This window comes from Wyeomyia smithii, chromosome 3 (assembly GCF_029784165.1).
Source record: "Wyeomyia smithii strain HCP4-BCI-WySm-NY-G18 chromosome 3, ASM2978416v1, whole genome shotgun sequence".
Taxonomy (NCBI): Eukaryota; Metazoa; Arthropoda; class Insecta; order Diptera; family Culicidae; genus Wyeomyia; species Wyeomyia smithii.
Window position 1 is genome coordinate 54,874,607 of NC_073696.1, and position 16,211 is coordinate 54,890,817.

At 38.8% G+C, this 16,211-nt stretch overlaps 1 protein-coding gene and 2 long non-coding RNA genes across 4 annotated transcripts in view; 1 reads left to right on the forward strand and 2 right to left on the reverse strand.

Annotated features, from left to right (window-relative positions):
* Positions 1–10,345, reverse strand: part of LOC129728099 (epidermal growth factor receptor) — a 240,503-nt gene extending 230,158 nt beyond the window's left edge. The window contains exon 1 of the mRNA XM_055686489.1: positions 8,590–10,345. Coding sequence (XP_055542464.1) covers positions 8,590–8,722 — 133 coding nt within the window. The 5' untranslated portion in view covers positions 8,723–10,345. The remainder of the gene's footprint in view (positions 1–8,589) is intronic.
* LOC129728101 (uncharacterized) lies at positions 5,941–6,807 on the reverse strand. The gene is made up of 3 exons (XR_008728627.1): positions 6,701–6,807; positions 6,499–6,622; positions 5,941–6,184 (listed from the first exon to the last, which is right to left on the reverse strand). It is a non-coding gene; the product is annotated as an uncharacterized LOC129728101 (long non-coding RNA).
* On the forward strand, positions 6,850–7,676 carry LOC129728100 (uncharacterized). Of its 2 annotated transcripts, XR_008728626.1 has the most exons (4): positions 6,850–6,955; positions 7,047–7,153; positions 7,225–7,372; positions 7,465–7,676. It is a non-coding gene; the product is annotated as an uncharacterized LOC129728100 (long non-coding RNA). The 2 variants fall into 2 exon arrangements; XR_008728625.1 differs by having other exon boundaries at positions 7,225–7,676.
* Positions 10,346–16,211: the final 5,866 nt, after the last annotated feature.

Sequence of the window (16,211 nt, forward strand, 5' to 3'; positions counted from 1 at the left end):
CAGCAATCGATTGGAAAATCATCTATGCACCAGCCTAAATGCAGAAAATTGTAAGTTGATTATTCGAACAATTGTACTACTAAAAATTGTCATGTCTTTTTGAGACGCAGATTCCGACCTCTGATTGGTCGTTTATTGCTAGCACGGTCGACAGAGTTATATACCCAGTTAACCGGAAATGCACTATTTGAATTATATAAGAACCTCTCTCTGCTCAAACCAATCATTGTACTAGTAGATGGCGACTAGGACGGTCCTAATTAATTAATAGCGGGTAGCAACAGTAGCGGAACAAGATAGCAGCGTCACTTGAAAAGCTTCCGTATTTTGACTACACACAAACGTTTTGTGATGAATTCCGTGGACCGTTACGATTTCAGTGTGAAAACAGCTTATCCTTGTGTTTTCAGAAGAATGCTTTATTCCCACTGTCGGTGATAGTACAGAGACGCGATCAACAACATACCCGATATTAAATTAAACAATTGTCTTTTTGGGGACAAATTAAATATTTAATTGAAGAGTCAATGTTTTCTCGTTCATTCATTACACTTCATTCAAAATGTTGGAACGTCTTAACAAAGACGGTTGTGAATTCAACTTTATCTCTGTGTCTCAGTACGAACTGAATTTTCTTTTCCTTTAGCAAAATGCAACACCACTTATGAAGTATTGCATGACTGAGTACGCCATCTTCTATTATCTGCTTCCATACGACACTTAAACGCATAATCAAGCATTGCAAAATTGTCAAGTCTTGAATAACCAAATTACATTGAAAATTGTCAAGCCTGGTTGAAACGCAGATTTTGATTGATCAGATTGGCTGGTTTTCCCTAACACGGTCGACAGAATATTACATCTAGCACACTGCACAATTTGGGCTAAAAACAAGCTTGCTTCTGCTCAAACCAATCATTTTACTAGTGGATGGCCATTACCATGGACCTAACCCAGTAGCAGCGGGTAGCAAAAAGTAGCGACAGCGGGGACTGATAGCGGCACCAGCAGCATCAGTGGCACTTCTTTTAATAATAAGCTGCATTTGTGCGGTAGCGGCAGTATTAGCGGTACATGTATTGACCGGCACTTCTTTCAATGAAAAACTCTGCCGTGTTTTGGCAACACACGAACGTTGTTGGGATGCTGGCAATCATAATCTACAACCAATTAAGTGTGAGTTCTCTGAGCTTGGTAACATTACTTGTAACGCATGTTTACAAGATTTTAAAACATTTTGCTTTCTCAAGTTGAAAGCAAAGACGACACCCAACCTCATGTAGGTTTAGGTCAAGTTGCGGTCGTACAACCCTTCTGCTGTTTTTTTTTCTATATACCCAGAATCAATTATTATGAACGGACTTGAAAATGTTTCTCGTCGGAATTTTTCATCGTTTTTTCAAGTTTTTATAAGTTATATATTTTCTATCTGGAAAAGTGATGTGTCTACGTTTATTGAATGAAGGCCGCTGTTGTTTCGGTGTGAATTCCGAGTGTTTGATTTGAATCGCGATGAAGTGTTCCGAGGGTTGTCGAGTACGGTTGGAGATAGTGCAATAATGTCGACGTATTTTATTTAGCCTTCCCGTCGCGTAATCGTTATATTTTAAGTGCAAAGGGTGGAGTAAAACGTAATACGAAATGTGGCGGTTTCGTATTATCGGTGAGAGTGACGTCAATGTTGAAATCCGTGAAAGATTCGTGCAATTTTGTGGCTAATTTGTGAGAGCTGCATTTCGTTTTCGGTAGCGGAGCACGTTTTCCGCTAGCCCTTGCCTTGTCATAAGTGTGTGTGAGTAAGTGCAATGTGAACAAGGAAAAGCGAGAGAAGTGTGAGTGCAGGATGACCGTTGCTCTTGCGTGCGGCACGTTCTCGCACTAGCATGATAGTTCAGAGAGGACGCGGGAATTAAAGGATAAGTATTAGTGTTGGTGACGTTTTGCCTGTGTTTTTTGTTTGATTTGCATGGCAAAAGGGAACCAATGTTTTTTTTTGTTTTTTTTTCTCTGTTTTCATTTTGAGCAGTTTTATGCCCTTGTTTTATGATTTTGATGACAGTTTTATGATTTGATGACAGTTTTTAATTTAATTAATCAGAAATCTTGTCGGTTAGCAGGGCAAATAAATTTTGATTGCGATTGTTTTGGCATTTTGTTGAATCTAATTAGTACTCGGTCTTGTTAGATATGCATATTTGCATTTTGTAAAAATTTCTAGCTATGAATGCATGAAACTTTGCCAGTTTTTCATACTCAGTAGGTATCTTCGCTTCGTTATTCAAGACGTAAGTGGTAATCAACGCGAAATACCGTGTCTCCGCGTATGCGTCGGTAAGAGGGAATAGAGCGGTCGCGCAAAACTTTCCGGGGTAAACGTGTTTTCGGCCCAGGTGAGCTTTGCTCAAGTATGGATTTTCGGTGTTTTGTGACTTCCGAGGTGTACCAAACCATTTATTCGCAGACTGTCCACCCGTAGGTTCTATTCCAGCACGCAGTGATTCGGAGTAGGTTCCGTTCGTTCGATAAATATCGTAAATAATTAATCGCGACAAAACATCGTAATTAATCGCCACCAAATATCGCAATTATTTGCAATTAATATCAGGATTATACGCGACTCGTCTGCCAACGCACACATCCTTTTTTTTTTTTTTTCTTTTTTCGTTCGTTTCAAACGGCAATGGCCAAGCAAATAGGCCGTTTTTGAAGTTCTCTTGCTGACCGCTTGCAGTATATGTTGAGGGCCTATATATTTACTTTTTTCTTGTTTTTGCTTAATGCATATCTGGTTGCTTCGTAACATTGTGTAGTCAGCTGTGATAAATCAATGAGAGATACGTTTCGGTAGTTGCATAATGACTTCATAAACAGATTTTCGAATATTTGAGTCTGTCTTGATTAGGTTAAAGGTCCGGTATCCTTGCTTGCGCTTTATTTTTGCGGTGTTACATCATCAACCGGAATGAGTTCGGATCGCGTTATGATTTCCGTAAAAGATATAATGAACTCGTACGCGCGATATTTGGTATTATGAACCCGGTATCAGAACTCAGCGCATCGTTTACCAAAACGGAATCTGCTGCAACCCTTACCCTTTTCTCCAACATCCCAGTGATTTCTCGTGGAAGTGCAGAGGTGTTCTCGGCTTCCAATAAAGCGAGTATCACGTCAACATATTCCTATACACACTCCTTCTTTGACCTGCATTCGGATGCGGCCGGCGCTGGTATTGCCTAATATAAAGATTAAGGTCACCAGTTTTTACACATTGAGGACGAATGTTAATCCCAAGCATCATCCATTGGTTCTCTGTGTAATTACAGCTGATCTGGCAATACGGAGTAGCAACCGCGGGCGGTCAATCATGCTCATGCTCATGCTCATACCCAGAATCAAATATTATACTCACGCCAAAAAAAATTGCGACAAGAAAAAAATTGTGCTTCTTATTTTGAGCATTCGAGTCGTGTAATTCAAGCATATGACTCTCTAATTAAAAGCTATCAAGACTGGCTTACATATACATTAGCGTTGGGATAATAGCGAGAAAAAAAGTAAGGATAGTGCATTAAAGAAAATGTTTACATTAGATTCTTGTGGCAGAATTTATTTTAAACAGCAAAAATTCTATAAGTTTTCCTAGTTTTTCTGGATAAAATCAAATTCTCTGAAAATTTCAGGTTTACCCAGGCATTTATACAGCGATTCCATGCAACAAAGTCTTATCCGAAGTTTGTTTTTCTTCCGATCATGCTTAAAATCGCTTTAATTTTTATCAACAAAAGTTAGACTCGGTTTTTAAAGTAGTTTTTTTTTTAAATTGTTCACTTTTGAGCCGTTTGACCGATTTTGAGTTTATACCAAACTGTACTTAATATAACAAAAACTATGCAAAATCATGATACAACCCATATTTTGCCGCTGTGAAGGGTCCAAGACCTAGAGGACTCTATCGTTTTTTTTTTTTTTTGGATCGAAAAAGAACAATTATCGCTTTGTATATGTTGCCTAAGCTCAAGTCAAATTTGCAGTTCATAAATTTTCGTGATCAATTTTCGATTTGAGGCCAAAAAATCGTCATTTGCGGGAAGTGTAACTTTCCTCATTTCAATCAAAGAAAATAGCGTCAGAAGCGCATCGAGAGTTGAAAAAAAAATTACGGAAATGCTGCTCTTAGTGAAACAACGTACGTCACTTGGTTACGTCACTTTAAAGACGGTAACTTCGATGTTGATGACTGTTCGCGTGAAGGGAAGCCAGATTCCTAAACCAAAGGATAAATGTCGTTTTTTCGCCTGTGAACAACAAGGGTAGGTAAGCCAGTTATGGCAAGTGCATCAGTCATGGCTAAATCGCATAAGCGCAATGATGCCAGTTATTGCAATACCCCATTTGAACTCCATAGAACCTAACTGGTTCATGCAATTGTTAGTACATTTTTTAGGTATTGCCATAATTTTTAGTCCTCCCCTACTCAACAGCAACGAATTGAAGAGTTTTTTTCATTTTATCATGACGAGTGATAAAAAATGGATTCCTTACAGTAAGTCAAAGAGAGGACAACCATGGGGACTACCTAGTCATGCATCTACATGGTTATTATGAGATGTTGAACTCGAACGAAGCCATACCGGGAAACAGTTTCGACTTTAATTGATGCGATTTTGCCGATCAGTGCGCAAAAAAATTGCGAAAGTAATAGCAGAGGTATGAAAAAGTGATTCCACACCATGACAACGCTCGGTCTCACATTACAAAAGTCATTAAAACTTACAAATGAGAAGTCGTTTCTCACTTGCCATATTATCCAGATGTTGTTCTGATAACAAATGTGAATCTTAAGAATATTGAAGAGAGAGTAACCTAAATCATGACTATCCTGTAGCTAGACGAGATTAGAAAAACAGCGGTTTGGCGGGGTTTGTTGTAGTAGAGATGTGAGTGCGGGAGAATATATAATAGGATAACGATGTGAAAGATTAAGTATTTTCTTGCTATCTCTAGCGACACCAGCCAACCATCGCAGCTTCCTTTCTAAAACCATATATAGTCACAATATTCAATTTCCCATTCGGAGTTGCCTTCTTTAGCGTAGTCTGAAACAGCATATTTTCTAGCCAGAATGAACTGCTTCCTTCACCGAAATAAACTGCTGACACTAGACACCTTGTTTCCCGTGGGAGAAATAACGACGTATGGTAGCGAAATAAATAGGCGACAAAAAAAAAAGAGGCGATAAAATTTCCTTTCTTGGTAACTATATGTGACAGAAACACAGCCAAGAATTAAAAAGCAAAATAATGACGGAGAGCAAAATCGAAAGAGAGAATTGTTTTTCTGCGGGGTTTGAGAAGATAAGGTTTAAGTAGAATTTGTTTAATAAGATTAATCTAGCAACCGACTTTCAGGTGGTCGTTATTTTCTCCGCACATACCAGAACTACTTATGTATTTCGAGTCTCTGGCAAAGGTCTCAAAGATTAACATAGCCTTTTTATTGAACTTCAGAACCGCCAAAGTTTCGTTTTTCACCAATGAAAAAAAACATGAAATTTCCGAAATGGATTGTTTTATGCCAAGTGTCTATGAAATGCATGAATTGTCTAAATCTAGTTTATGCATTTCTAAGTTACTTGGTTTAGAAGAATCGATTTCAACAATTTTTTATTGACAATTTCTGTGTATTTTTTCATCACAATGTTCAATAAACACATGCACATAAAGCAAAAAATCTTGTGTGAACAAAAAAATAAGGAAAAATTAGATCCTTAATGGAAAATTCATATTTTGTTTCAAAAGTTCTACAACTTTTTCAGGTTTTTCCAAGTACAATAAATTCTCTGATAACTATTTTTTTCTTGGCGATTTTTTATTTTCAAAATGATCCCAACAAACAATCCTGTTGGTTAAGAACTTGTTAGTGTTGGTGATTTGTCTTCGTTCTTGTATTGGTTTCACTGGATCTGGAAGTCCTGCGTATTGATTCCACCGACGCCAGTTTGGTGCTTAACGGTGTTGATGCAGAAACACTTTAATTCTGGGAGCATTTATGGGTTTAGAGTACGGTCCAATATCATGGTTTCTGCTAATGTGGAGCGGATTTGGTGTTATATGCAATGTTCTAAGAGGGCCGTTTCAAAAAATTCTTTTGAAAAAGGCCGCAACCAATGGCCGAAACGTCGGATCTGAAGAAAAGAGCCGTTTAAATTATTTACAGAGACTGCAAAGCCGCAAATCAAAATACAAAGCAACCAACAGTCACCACGAAAAAGATTTATCCTATTGCAATTTATATCAAGAGAATAAACAGTTTGTTTTACTGATTTGTTGTGATGGATTTCAGTTTTAAACAAACTTGCGTTTTAAACTTTTGACAGCTGTATTTTTCACCTAAATATTTTTCCAATTAGCCATGTTTGTCAGTTTTAATTGAAACCATAAAAACAACTTTAAATAGTTTAGGATGCTTTTCTACTATTCAGCTTTTGTCAAGTGCTACCTTTGCAATTCAGTTACTATTGTTCTTCAAGTTTCATCCTCATGTTTGTATTTTTACTAATAGGAGACAAAGTTTCACTTGTTTCGAAGAAAACCACAACTTGTGATAATGAAAAGAAGTGTACCTACAAAGGATGAGAAAGACAACAACGTATTGAAATAATATTAAATAAGTAAATTGCTGAATCTTCAAAACTACTCACAAGGCAGAAAAAAGGTTCTAGCCAATGATTTTTTTGTTATCTTTGCTCGATTTTCCGGTGACAGATGGAACTACGGGTGCTATGTTTCGGTTTTGCTTTAAATTTCCTTCTTCAGCGAGATGAAATTCGATCCCAGCATGCGCATTTTAGCATTACAGCAGATACATGTTGTTGGAAATTGGTTTGCACATTTTTTTCACATAGAAATAGTGAAGAAGGATGTGTTATATTCTGAACAGGCTAAATTTTACATTGGTAAGTATAGCAAAATTTAGCATGTGTAAATCAAAACTTCATTTTCTAACAACGAACCACTAATTGGCATACATCGGTGTTTCCCTGTCAGCATCAAGACTGTCCAGGCAGAGTGAAGACCTGTCGGACGCTACTAACCACTCTGCCCAAATTGCTTCAGCTCTTTGTTCAATCCCCAGCTAAGAATCATAAATCCTGGTACAAAATACACACGAGCCAGCAGAACTTCATACATTATTTATAAAGGCTTTTATATTTCACTGCTTCAGCACTCTGCGCTCTGAGCTGCTGCTCGCTGACTGGCTGGTTAGGTATACAACTGCTGAATAAGCCCGAACCCGAACCGTGAAGAGCGGCCGCGTCGATTTGTTGTCTCCGGCTATAAAATGCGGACACTTCGCATATAATACACATCAGGTTGGTGGTGGCTCGCGACCCATAGCCGTTGGAGTCGAACGGACCGGGGGTATGAATGTAATAAATGCCAGGTTCTTTTATTTTTCGAGTAGGTGGCGTCAACCTTGGCCAAATATCGAATCGCGCGCTGACTGATCTGTTGTAGGTTGTGCGAGTCAATACATAGTGCGGAGTGTTCTAGCTGAGAGTATATGTGCAAACAACGCGAGATTAGTATAGATGAAGAAAAAAAAAACGCGAGATTAGTGCGAGGAACGATGAACAGTACAGAGCTCAGTGATTCATTCATGGATCGGGCCAAAGTTCGAATTGGAATCATTACGGTAGCCCAGCTATAAGTTGTTGAATCGAGTATAAAAATAAAGTACTTATTGCGATTTGTGATAAATGGCACCAGACAACGACAATGCGGCTATTCCATGTCTGCTCAAACGGCGAGCATCCTTATCAGGCGCGTTCTTTATTCACTGCACTACCTTATCATGATCGATCGCACAATTGAATCACCAGCTGGCTAACTGCATGGTCTTTGTGAAAGACGTAAGTTTTATTATCACTCAGAAGTCTTTGTTTTTATTGTACTTTACGACAAAATTTTATACTGATTTTCTAGTTCATATTCCGGCCATTTTAAATTCGAAACGGTGAACGCCTCTCAAACAACATTATTTTATGTTGTTTTAATTATAAAATACTTGAAGGAAATCGTTATCACTGAAATGATAGCGATTATAAATTAAGCAATTAAAAATCATGAAAGCCGTTGACGAATCAGAGTATTGGAGTTTGATAAAAAAAATATTGAAAATTATTTAAACTGGATTTATCATAATAGTATTAGTTAATAATATTCAAAGTTTGACAGAACTCTAGAGGCAACATACAAATCTTATCAGGGCTCAGGCTTCATCAAGTTAAAGGAAACAGCGTGTACTTAGAAATCCAACTTAAATCAGACAAATAAATTCCGGAAATCACGCAAAAAGTTTCTAATGATAAAAGTGGAAAAAAAACAAATGGTTAAAAAGAACATTAAATATTCTGGAATTTAATTTTTAAAGTTTTATCGACATTTTTAATAAGAGGTCTTTTATGTTACTAATCAAATAACAACTTGAATCTGACTAAAACATCTCTCAAACGGACATCCTGCATACGGACATGCCCAGTCCAGAACAATTTTGTTCCGAACTGAATGGAACGGTTCATATACTAACCTCTCATTTCGTTATCCTCATGCTTGTAGGTGTTATCCTTGAGATAGCAGCTTCCTTGGCCAACCAGTTCCACCACAATCAGCAGTGAAACTGCGACCAGTTTACAGCTTCGTAGCCACATTTTGTCCCTCATTTTCTGCTGGCAAAACACAACGGTTCAGATCGCCAGCCTACACCCACCGGGCACCTGATTCCGTTTCGGTCTTCTTCACGCACTTCTCTTGGACGGTTATCACTAAGTTAGAGGTACGCACCAAATGTCGTCGCCGTCGTTGTCGCCGTCTGTTTGCACACAGATCTGGATAATTGTCGCTCAAGCGCAGGCCTACCCTCTGGCGTCTTAATGGAACACAATATAAAACAATCAAAATTTCAAGAACACGAGCTTCACTTCGTTTTCCATTTCACGGTTCGCAAACCACCCGTTTAGTCTGCGGCTGCCGCCAGCAATAGTCACCAACCTAACGCACAAAATATCGTTTCTACGGGGTTTTTGTTTCTGTTAAACTTCTGCCGCTTGCCGCTATCGTCGGGTCTGGTTCAGGAATTTCTGTAGCGGTCACGCATTAATTAATCTTCTCAGAAAGTACAACCCAAAACTCGACCCCTACACCGTTTTCGACCACAAAAAGTCGCACTAGTGCAAGTCTTTTTCAGGCTAGCTTTATCTCGGTTTTTTCTCTTCTTCTCTCTCTCCCTCACTCTCACACACAAATTCCGCAATTGAATTACTAATTAGCCGTGAGCTCTAAATACATTGTATAATAGAAATGTACCACTCGGCTATTTGTGTTTGCTGCGGTTTCATTCTCTATTCCACATTTCTAGTGGCCTCTATGGAGTACAACACTCTAGGGGTTCAATGATGGAGTTATAGCCGCGGTTGGCGGGACGCTCTGTTTAGTGCTGTGTTTGCTGCTATCTTCTCGCGATTCTCCGCTGTGATTCGAAATCTCTTTATGAATGAAAATCAGGTTTTTGCTTTGCGCCTCATTCAAATCAGTTCTCGGTCCGCTGCCGCGTTCGCGTTGACCACTCTTTCGCTTTCACGCGTGTTCCACAAACAAAAACCGCACTGACAAGGGGTCACCTGTTGACACTCTTGCTACACACGCCTTCCAATCACTTTCAAGTTGTTTATTTGTTTGTCAACTTTGAAGTTTCCGATTGATTACACCGCAACTTCGCCAATCCTTAGGGCCCAAACCCTGACAGCTATTTCTCTACACATGATGTCATTTTATTTGACCTCCGCCTCGGTCAAAATTGGGCTTCTCTGCTCGATAACCCCACGTAAAAAAAAGCAATTAATAAAAGCTCTTCAATCTGCTAAAAGACTCGTTCTCCATTCACTTATAAAATCAACCGCATATAAGCTCTCGGGATGGTAAATAATTACATGTGTACTGTCGACGGAAACCGAGCAAGAAGCAAACCAAGAAGTAGGCAGCCGAAACGTTCCACACACACCTTAAAGGTCTCAACCAAGCCCCGCAGATCTTTCCCGAGCACAACGTGTCGTAGATAAATGGGAAAGAACAGGTAAGTAAGATCTTTGTTTTTTATGCCTTTGCTTCTTGCTGTGCACACTACACCAACACAACGCTGCAGTAAACACACTAAAAAACGAAAAACTTCAACGCGCGAATGTCAGAAACCACCTCTTGTATATCTATTGGGCTTCAGTCAAAGATCCTCCAAAGAGCTACAGTAAACAAAAACGTAACACTTCTGCTACACACTGAACCAACCTGGAAGCCGTCTAATGTTAAACTGAGCTAGCGTAAACACAACCACTGAGCTGAGCTGAGCTGCGCTGTCAATCGTAAACAACTCTCGCATTTCCCACAGGCCGGGACTCTCTTTCTGTAGTCTCCAGTCAGCTCAGCTGCCACTCTCTCACGAAACGATGCGAACCACAAGAGCGAAGCGGATTATTGCGACAGCAGCAGCAGCAACAGCATTCTTCGACCTTCGAGCAGGAAGCCGCTGGTTTTCCACCCGATCCAGGAGAACGAAGCGATCGATGGAGGAAAATTGTGTAAAAACAAAACTCTAAAGAGAGAGAACGATCTCTGTAAAGCCAGATCAGTACAGCGCCGGCTCAAGCGCGAGAGAAATTTCGAGAGCAAAGGTTTGTAGAACGTTTTAGCAGAAATGCGGATTAGTCGTTGGGTGCTTACTAGACATCCTCAGGGCCCGAGGAATACAACGTCCCAGCTCGTGATATCATGGCACAGTATCATATGTACCAAATATGCTGCTAATATATGACTTTTTAAAGAACATCAAGTTTGAAGTTGACAATGAGGATAAAAAAATTGCTCTTAGCTCAAAAGATACACTAGGGTCTTTCTGCTCTGGAGGTGCATTCCAAATTTGTATGAATTGTGAAAATAGACATTTTCTAGTTGAACAAAGAAAACCGTCCAAAAATTTTTGAACCTTGTTAGACTATGATAGTGGTTAATCTAAAGAACAAAATACAATATGAAACATTCTCAGTATTTACACCAAAAATTGTGATTTTTTTGGAAACGGATATAGGGTAGGGAACATATTCTAAGCAGCTTTAGAAACCGCCTGTGTATTCAGACGAAATACTCGAAATCTGTTGGGTGAAATTCAAACAGAAGTATATCGATCTGTTCTCCATCTTTTTCTCTGTCATACCTTGTTTTCAGATTGTGAGACTAAGTTAGCAAACTTTAACAATTATCAATTAAAGTTACCAATCGAGGGACACTATTCCAATCACCCCGAACCTATTTTAAGCAGTTTCCATCGGTTTTGCAGGCGTTTTTATTTCAGCACCCGAAGTGGCTCCTGAATGGTTGCAATATGAGTCGATTTGTTTCGAATGGTGATTTCTGTGTGATTTATTTGTGATTAACGGTATTTCTTATATTTGTAAGACAGCTAGACAATCAAAGTATTCGTTTCCTTCATTGAAATTGTCGATATTGATCAAAATCCAGAAGTTTAAGGCCTGCTTCTTTCGACTGATTGAAATAGGTGCCATTGCTTAAGCCGTTCCCTACCTTATGATTACTTTTGGCCTAAAACGTAAAACGTGATTGAAATGAAATCGGTATCTTGCACCTTTTTTAAGGTAATGGAGAAAAGCAGCTCGTGTAGTTTTTCTATAATCGTGTGAAAAAGACCTTAGTGTACGCCAGAAGATTTCGCTGTAAAAAATTTGCAGGAAAACAGACAGATAAACTCCACAGAAGATATTTATAATTGGGAAGAAATCAAATCAAATTAAACGCCTTTTGAAAAAAAAAAAAGATGTTGAAAACTCCAAGAGCTATGAAAAATATTTTTTTTCTTCATTTACCTATGAAATTAATAATTCTCAATATTCATTTGAACAGTCAACTATCGGTTGAATTCTTTGAAAAATTGTTTCTCAATAACTTTGATCGTTGTTAAAATGTTATCTTGACACGTTGTAGGAAAGTGATTTTTATGCTTGAAAAAAATAAGCACTAAGGAAAAAAGCACGCTTTTGTCCAAAAATAAAAATAAACTTCAATTGGAAGTTTAAAAAATGTTATAGGATAGAGAACATATTTTAAGCAGATTTAAGAGCCGCCCGTGTATTGAGGTGAAATACTTGAAATGTGTTGAGTAAATTTCAAACATAAGTATATTAATTTGTTCTATATCTTTTTCTCTGTCAGCACTTGTTTTCAGATTGTAGAACTGAGTTAGCAAACTTTAAAAATAATCAAATCGAGGGACACTATTCCAATCACCCTGAACCTATTCTAAGCAGTTTGCATCTGTTTTGCAGGGGATTTTCTTCAGTACCCGAGGTGACGCCAAAATGGTAATTTTTTTTTTATCGATGTTTATTCAAAGATTTTTCTGTGTCAAACGGTATTTTTTGTATTCGTAGGACAACAAGGTATTTGGAGTGTTTGTTTTAGTCATTGAACTTGCCGGTAATAATCGAAATTCAGGCGTTTGAGGGCGGTTTCCTTCGACTGATTAAAATAAGCGCCACTTTCCCTCTCACAAGTGAACAATTGCTTATCAATGCAAAAAAAATGCAAGAAAATCATTTTGTCGTAATTTGCAATGTCTCAGGAAATTATTTATTCGTGCTTTAGGATACAATTTAAAATCATCATTGAAATGATGATCAAGCAACAAGGCACTTTGATAAATTTTAGTTCTGCTGTGACAGCATGATAAAAAAAAGTTAAATTTTGCTTTAGTATATGCATTATTTCGTAGAATATATTTTTTGACATAGAATTACTTCTTATGGCAACATTCTGAGCATTCGTTGTTTTGCTTTCGTCTCGATTAGACGCAAATTGTTCATCTCCGTTTGAGTTCGCAAAATAACAATACACGAGTTATCGTACGTGTGTTTTTTTTTGTCGATTAGTTCTTTGGCTGCGCGATAACAATAGCCTGCAGTTTATCGGCAGAAACATATTCTGCACACTGGTAGGGGCAGGCTACCCCGCCAGTGATCTGATACGCAGCTGATATATCAGCAAGAATAATTTCCCGCACCGCTGTTACCCCGCTAGCAGCACGGACCACCATACGATCGAGCGAGTGGAAGTCAACTACAAGTGGCATCTACAAGGTCGCGTGTAGGATACGGCCACTGTGTCACAACACGAAGCTGGATCGTCATTGTTTGTTCTGCGGAGACGCTCGATTAATCCTACTATCAGCCGTGAGGTCGTGACTTAGACGTTCGGTGAAGTATTCACTTTAGAATTTTTATCATTGTTATTAATATTATTATTATTATTGTTATTATTCTAATTATTATTATTATTATTTTTATTATTATTATTATTATTATTATTATTATTATTATTATTATTATTATTATTATTATTATTATTATTATTATTATTATTATTATTATTATTATTATTATTATTATTATTATTATTATTATTATTATTATTATTATTATTATTATTATTATTATTATTATTATTATTATTATTATTATTATTATTATTATTATTATTATTATTATTATTATTATTATTATTATTATTATTATTATTATTATTATTATTATTATTATTATTATTATTATTATTATTATTATTATTATTATTATTATTATTATTATTATTATTTTTATTATTATTATTATTACTATTGTTATTAGTATTGGTATTACTGCCTTTTTTTTATTTTGATCCATTGTAGTTTAAAAAATTGTTTTTAAAATTTAATAGCAACTACTTGACCCCCCCCCCCCCACAGAGCGTAACGCTCCCGCAAAATGGACGACATGCAGGTGCAACTATTCCTGGATGTGGAAACAAATGGGGAAGAGATTGAGATCTCACCCATCAATTCCCCTTTACCTTCCCCGCTACCTATCCCCGTACCAAGGGTACCGGCAACATGGGTGAAAGCTTACCCAGATGCTTCGAAAGGTCCGTTCGTAGTTTACTTCAGGCCCATAAAGAAGCCTCTAAATATTATTCAAAACGGCAAGGACCTGGCAAAACAGTTTTCGGACGTAACCGAAATTACAAAGGTTAGACCGAACAAACTGCGAGTTGTTGTGAGTAGCTTGAAGCAAGCAAACGCAATTGCTAGCTACGAGCTCTTCACGAGAGAGTACCGCGTGTACATCCCTGCCAAGGACGTGGAGATCGACGGTGTGGTTACCGAAGGAAGCCTCACGGTCGATGACATTTTGCGTCACGGGGTTGGCTGCTTCAAGAACCCCCTGATTCAAGATGTAAAGATACTGGATGTCAAGCAGTTGCATTCAGTATCCATCGAAGAAGGAAAGAAGAAATTCTTCCCTTCAGATTCCTTCCGTGTAACATTCGCCGGATCCGCACTGCCGAACTACATCTCTTTGGACAGGGTTCGTCTGCCTGTACGCCTGTTCATACCGCGGGTCATGTATTGCCAAAACTGCAAGCAGTTAGGTCATACAGCCACCTACTGCTGCAACAAGGCACGCTGCAGCAAGTGCGGAGGCAATCATGCTGAGACCGCTTGCAGTGAGGATACTAAAAAGTGTCTTTACTGCGAGGGAACTCGGCATGACCTTTCGGCGTGTCCCGCGTACAAACAGCGCGAGGAAAAAATTAAGCGTTCCCTCAAGGAACGATCAAAGCGCTCTTTCGCAGAAATGCTGAAGAGTGCTGAGCCACCCTCGACAGGAAACATCTTTTCCTTTTTGCCAACCGATGAGGGTACATCTGACGATCCCGTCGAAGGGTGTTCTTATGCCATGCCAGAAGGATCTAGGAAGAGGAGAATGATCAACTCTCCTAATCTTTCTCGCAAAGGTCGCAAGATAACCCCTAGCGGAATGACCAATAAGCCAACACAAAAAGGAAGCGGTGAAGAAAAACCGAAGCAAGTACCTCCCGGTTTTAATTTTAAATCAAACCAGGAGTACCCACCGCTTCCTGGGACACCAAAAACCCCTCGTGCACCCATTTCTCGATCAGAAGATGAACAAGAAAAAGGGTTCATAAAATTTTCTGATATTGTGGACTGGATAATTAAAACATTCAACATACCAGATCCCCTACAAAATATTCTTCTTGCCCTTCTTCCTACAGTGAAACCCTTTTTGAAGCAACTAGCAGCAACTTGGCCCCTCATTTCAGCTATCATATCTTTCGATGACTAATACGGCGAAAGAGGTTAGGAATTTTATCACTGGATTACAGTGGAATTGCAGAAGTATCATCCCCAAATCCGATCTATTTTCTCATTTAATAAATACATACAATTGTGACGCATTTGCGCTCTGTGAAACCTTTCTCAATTCAAACGATCAACTCAATTTTCACGATTTTAACATTATTCGTCGAGATCGAGACTCACACGGTGGAGGGGTACTTTTAGGGATTAAAAAGTGCTATTCCTTCTTCCGAATCGACCTCCCCTCCATCTCGAATATTGAAGTCGTTGCCATTCAAACGAATATGAATGGAAAAGACCTATGCCTTGTTTTGTTATATATCCCTCCATCCACGCGGATTGAACAGAGGCATCTCACTGATATAGCAGAGTTGCTACCGGGAGTACGGCACTGTCAACCTGCTTCGAAAGTACGAGGCACTGGGCAGGCAGATGAAGAGCTTAGTAAAGGCGAAAAAACGCGGGTACTGGCGGCGGTTCGTAAACGCGTTGTCGAGGGAAACAGCGATGAGCACTCTTTGGGATACCGCCAGGCGCATGCGGAACCGTGACGTTTCGAATGAAAGTGAGGAGTATTCAGATCGCTGGATACTCGATTTTGCCAAAAAGGTCTGTCCGGACTCTGTACCGGAACAGAAAACCTTTCGCGACGCGTTATTAGTAACGACGGAAGAGCCTCCATTCTCGATGTTGGAATTTTCAATGGCTCTCCTGTCGTGCAACAATAAGGCTCCAGGGTTAGATAGAATAAAATTCAACCTGTTGAAGAATCTACCCGACTCTGCAAAAAGACGCTTGTTGGACTTGTTCAACAAGTTTCTTGAGCTAAATATTGTTCCGCATGACTGAAGGGAGGTAAAAGTCATTGCTATTCGGAAACCCGGGAAACCTGCCTCTGATCACAATTCATATAGGCCGATTGCGATGCTCTCTTGCCTCCGGAAATTAATGGAGAA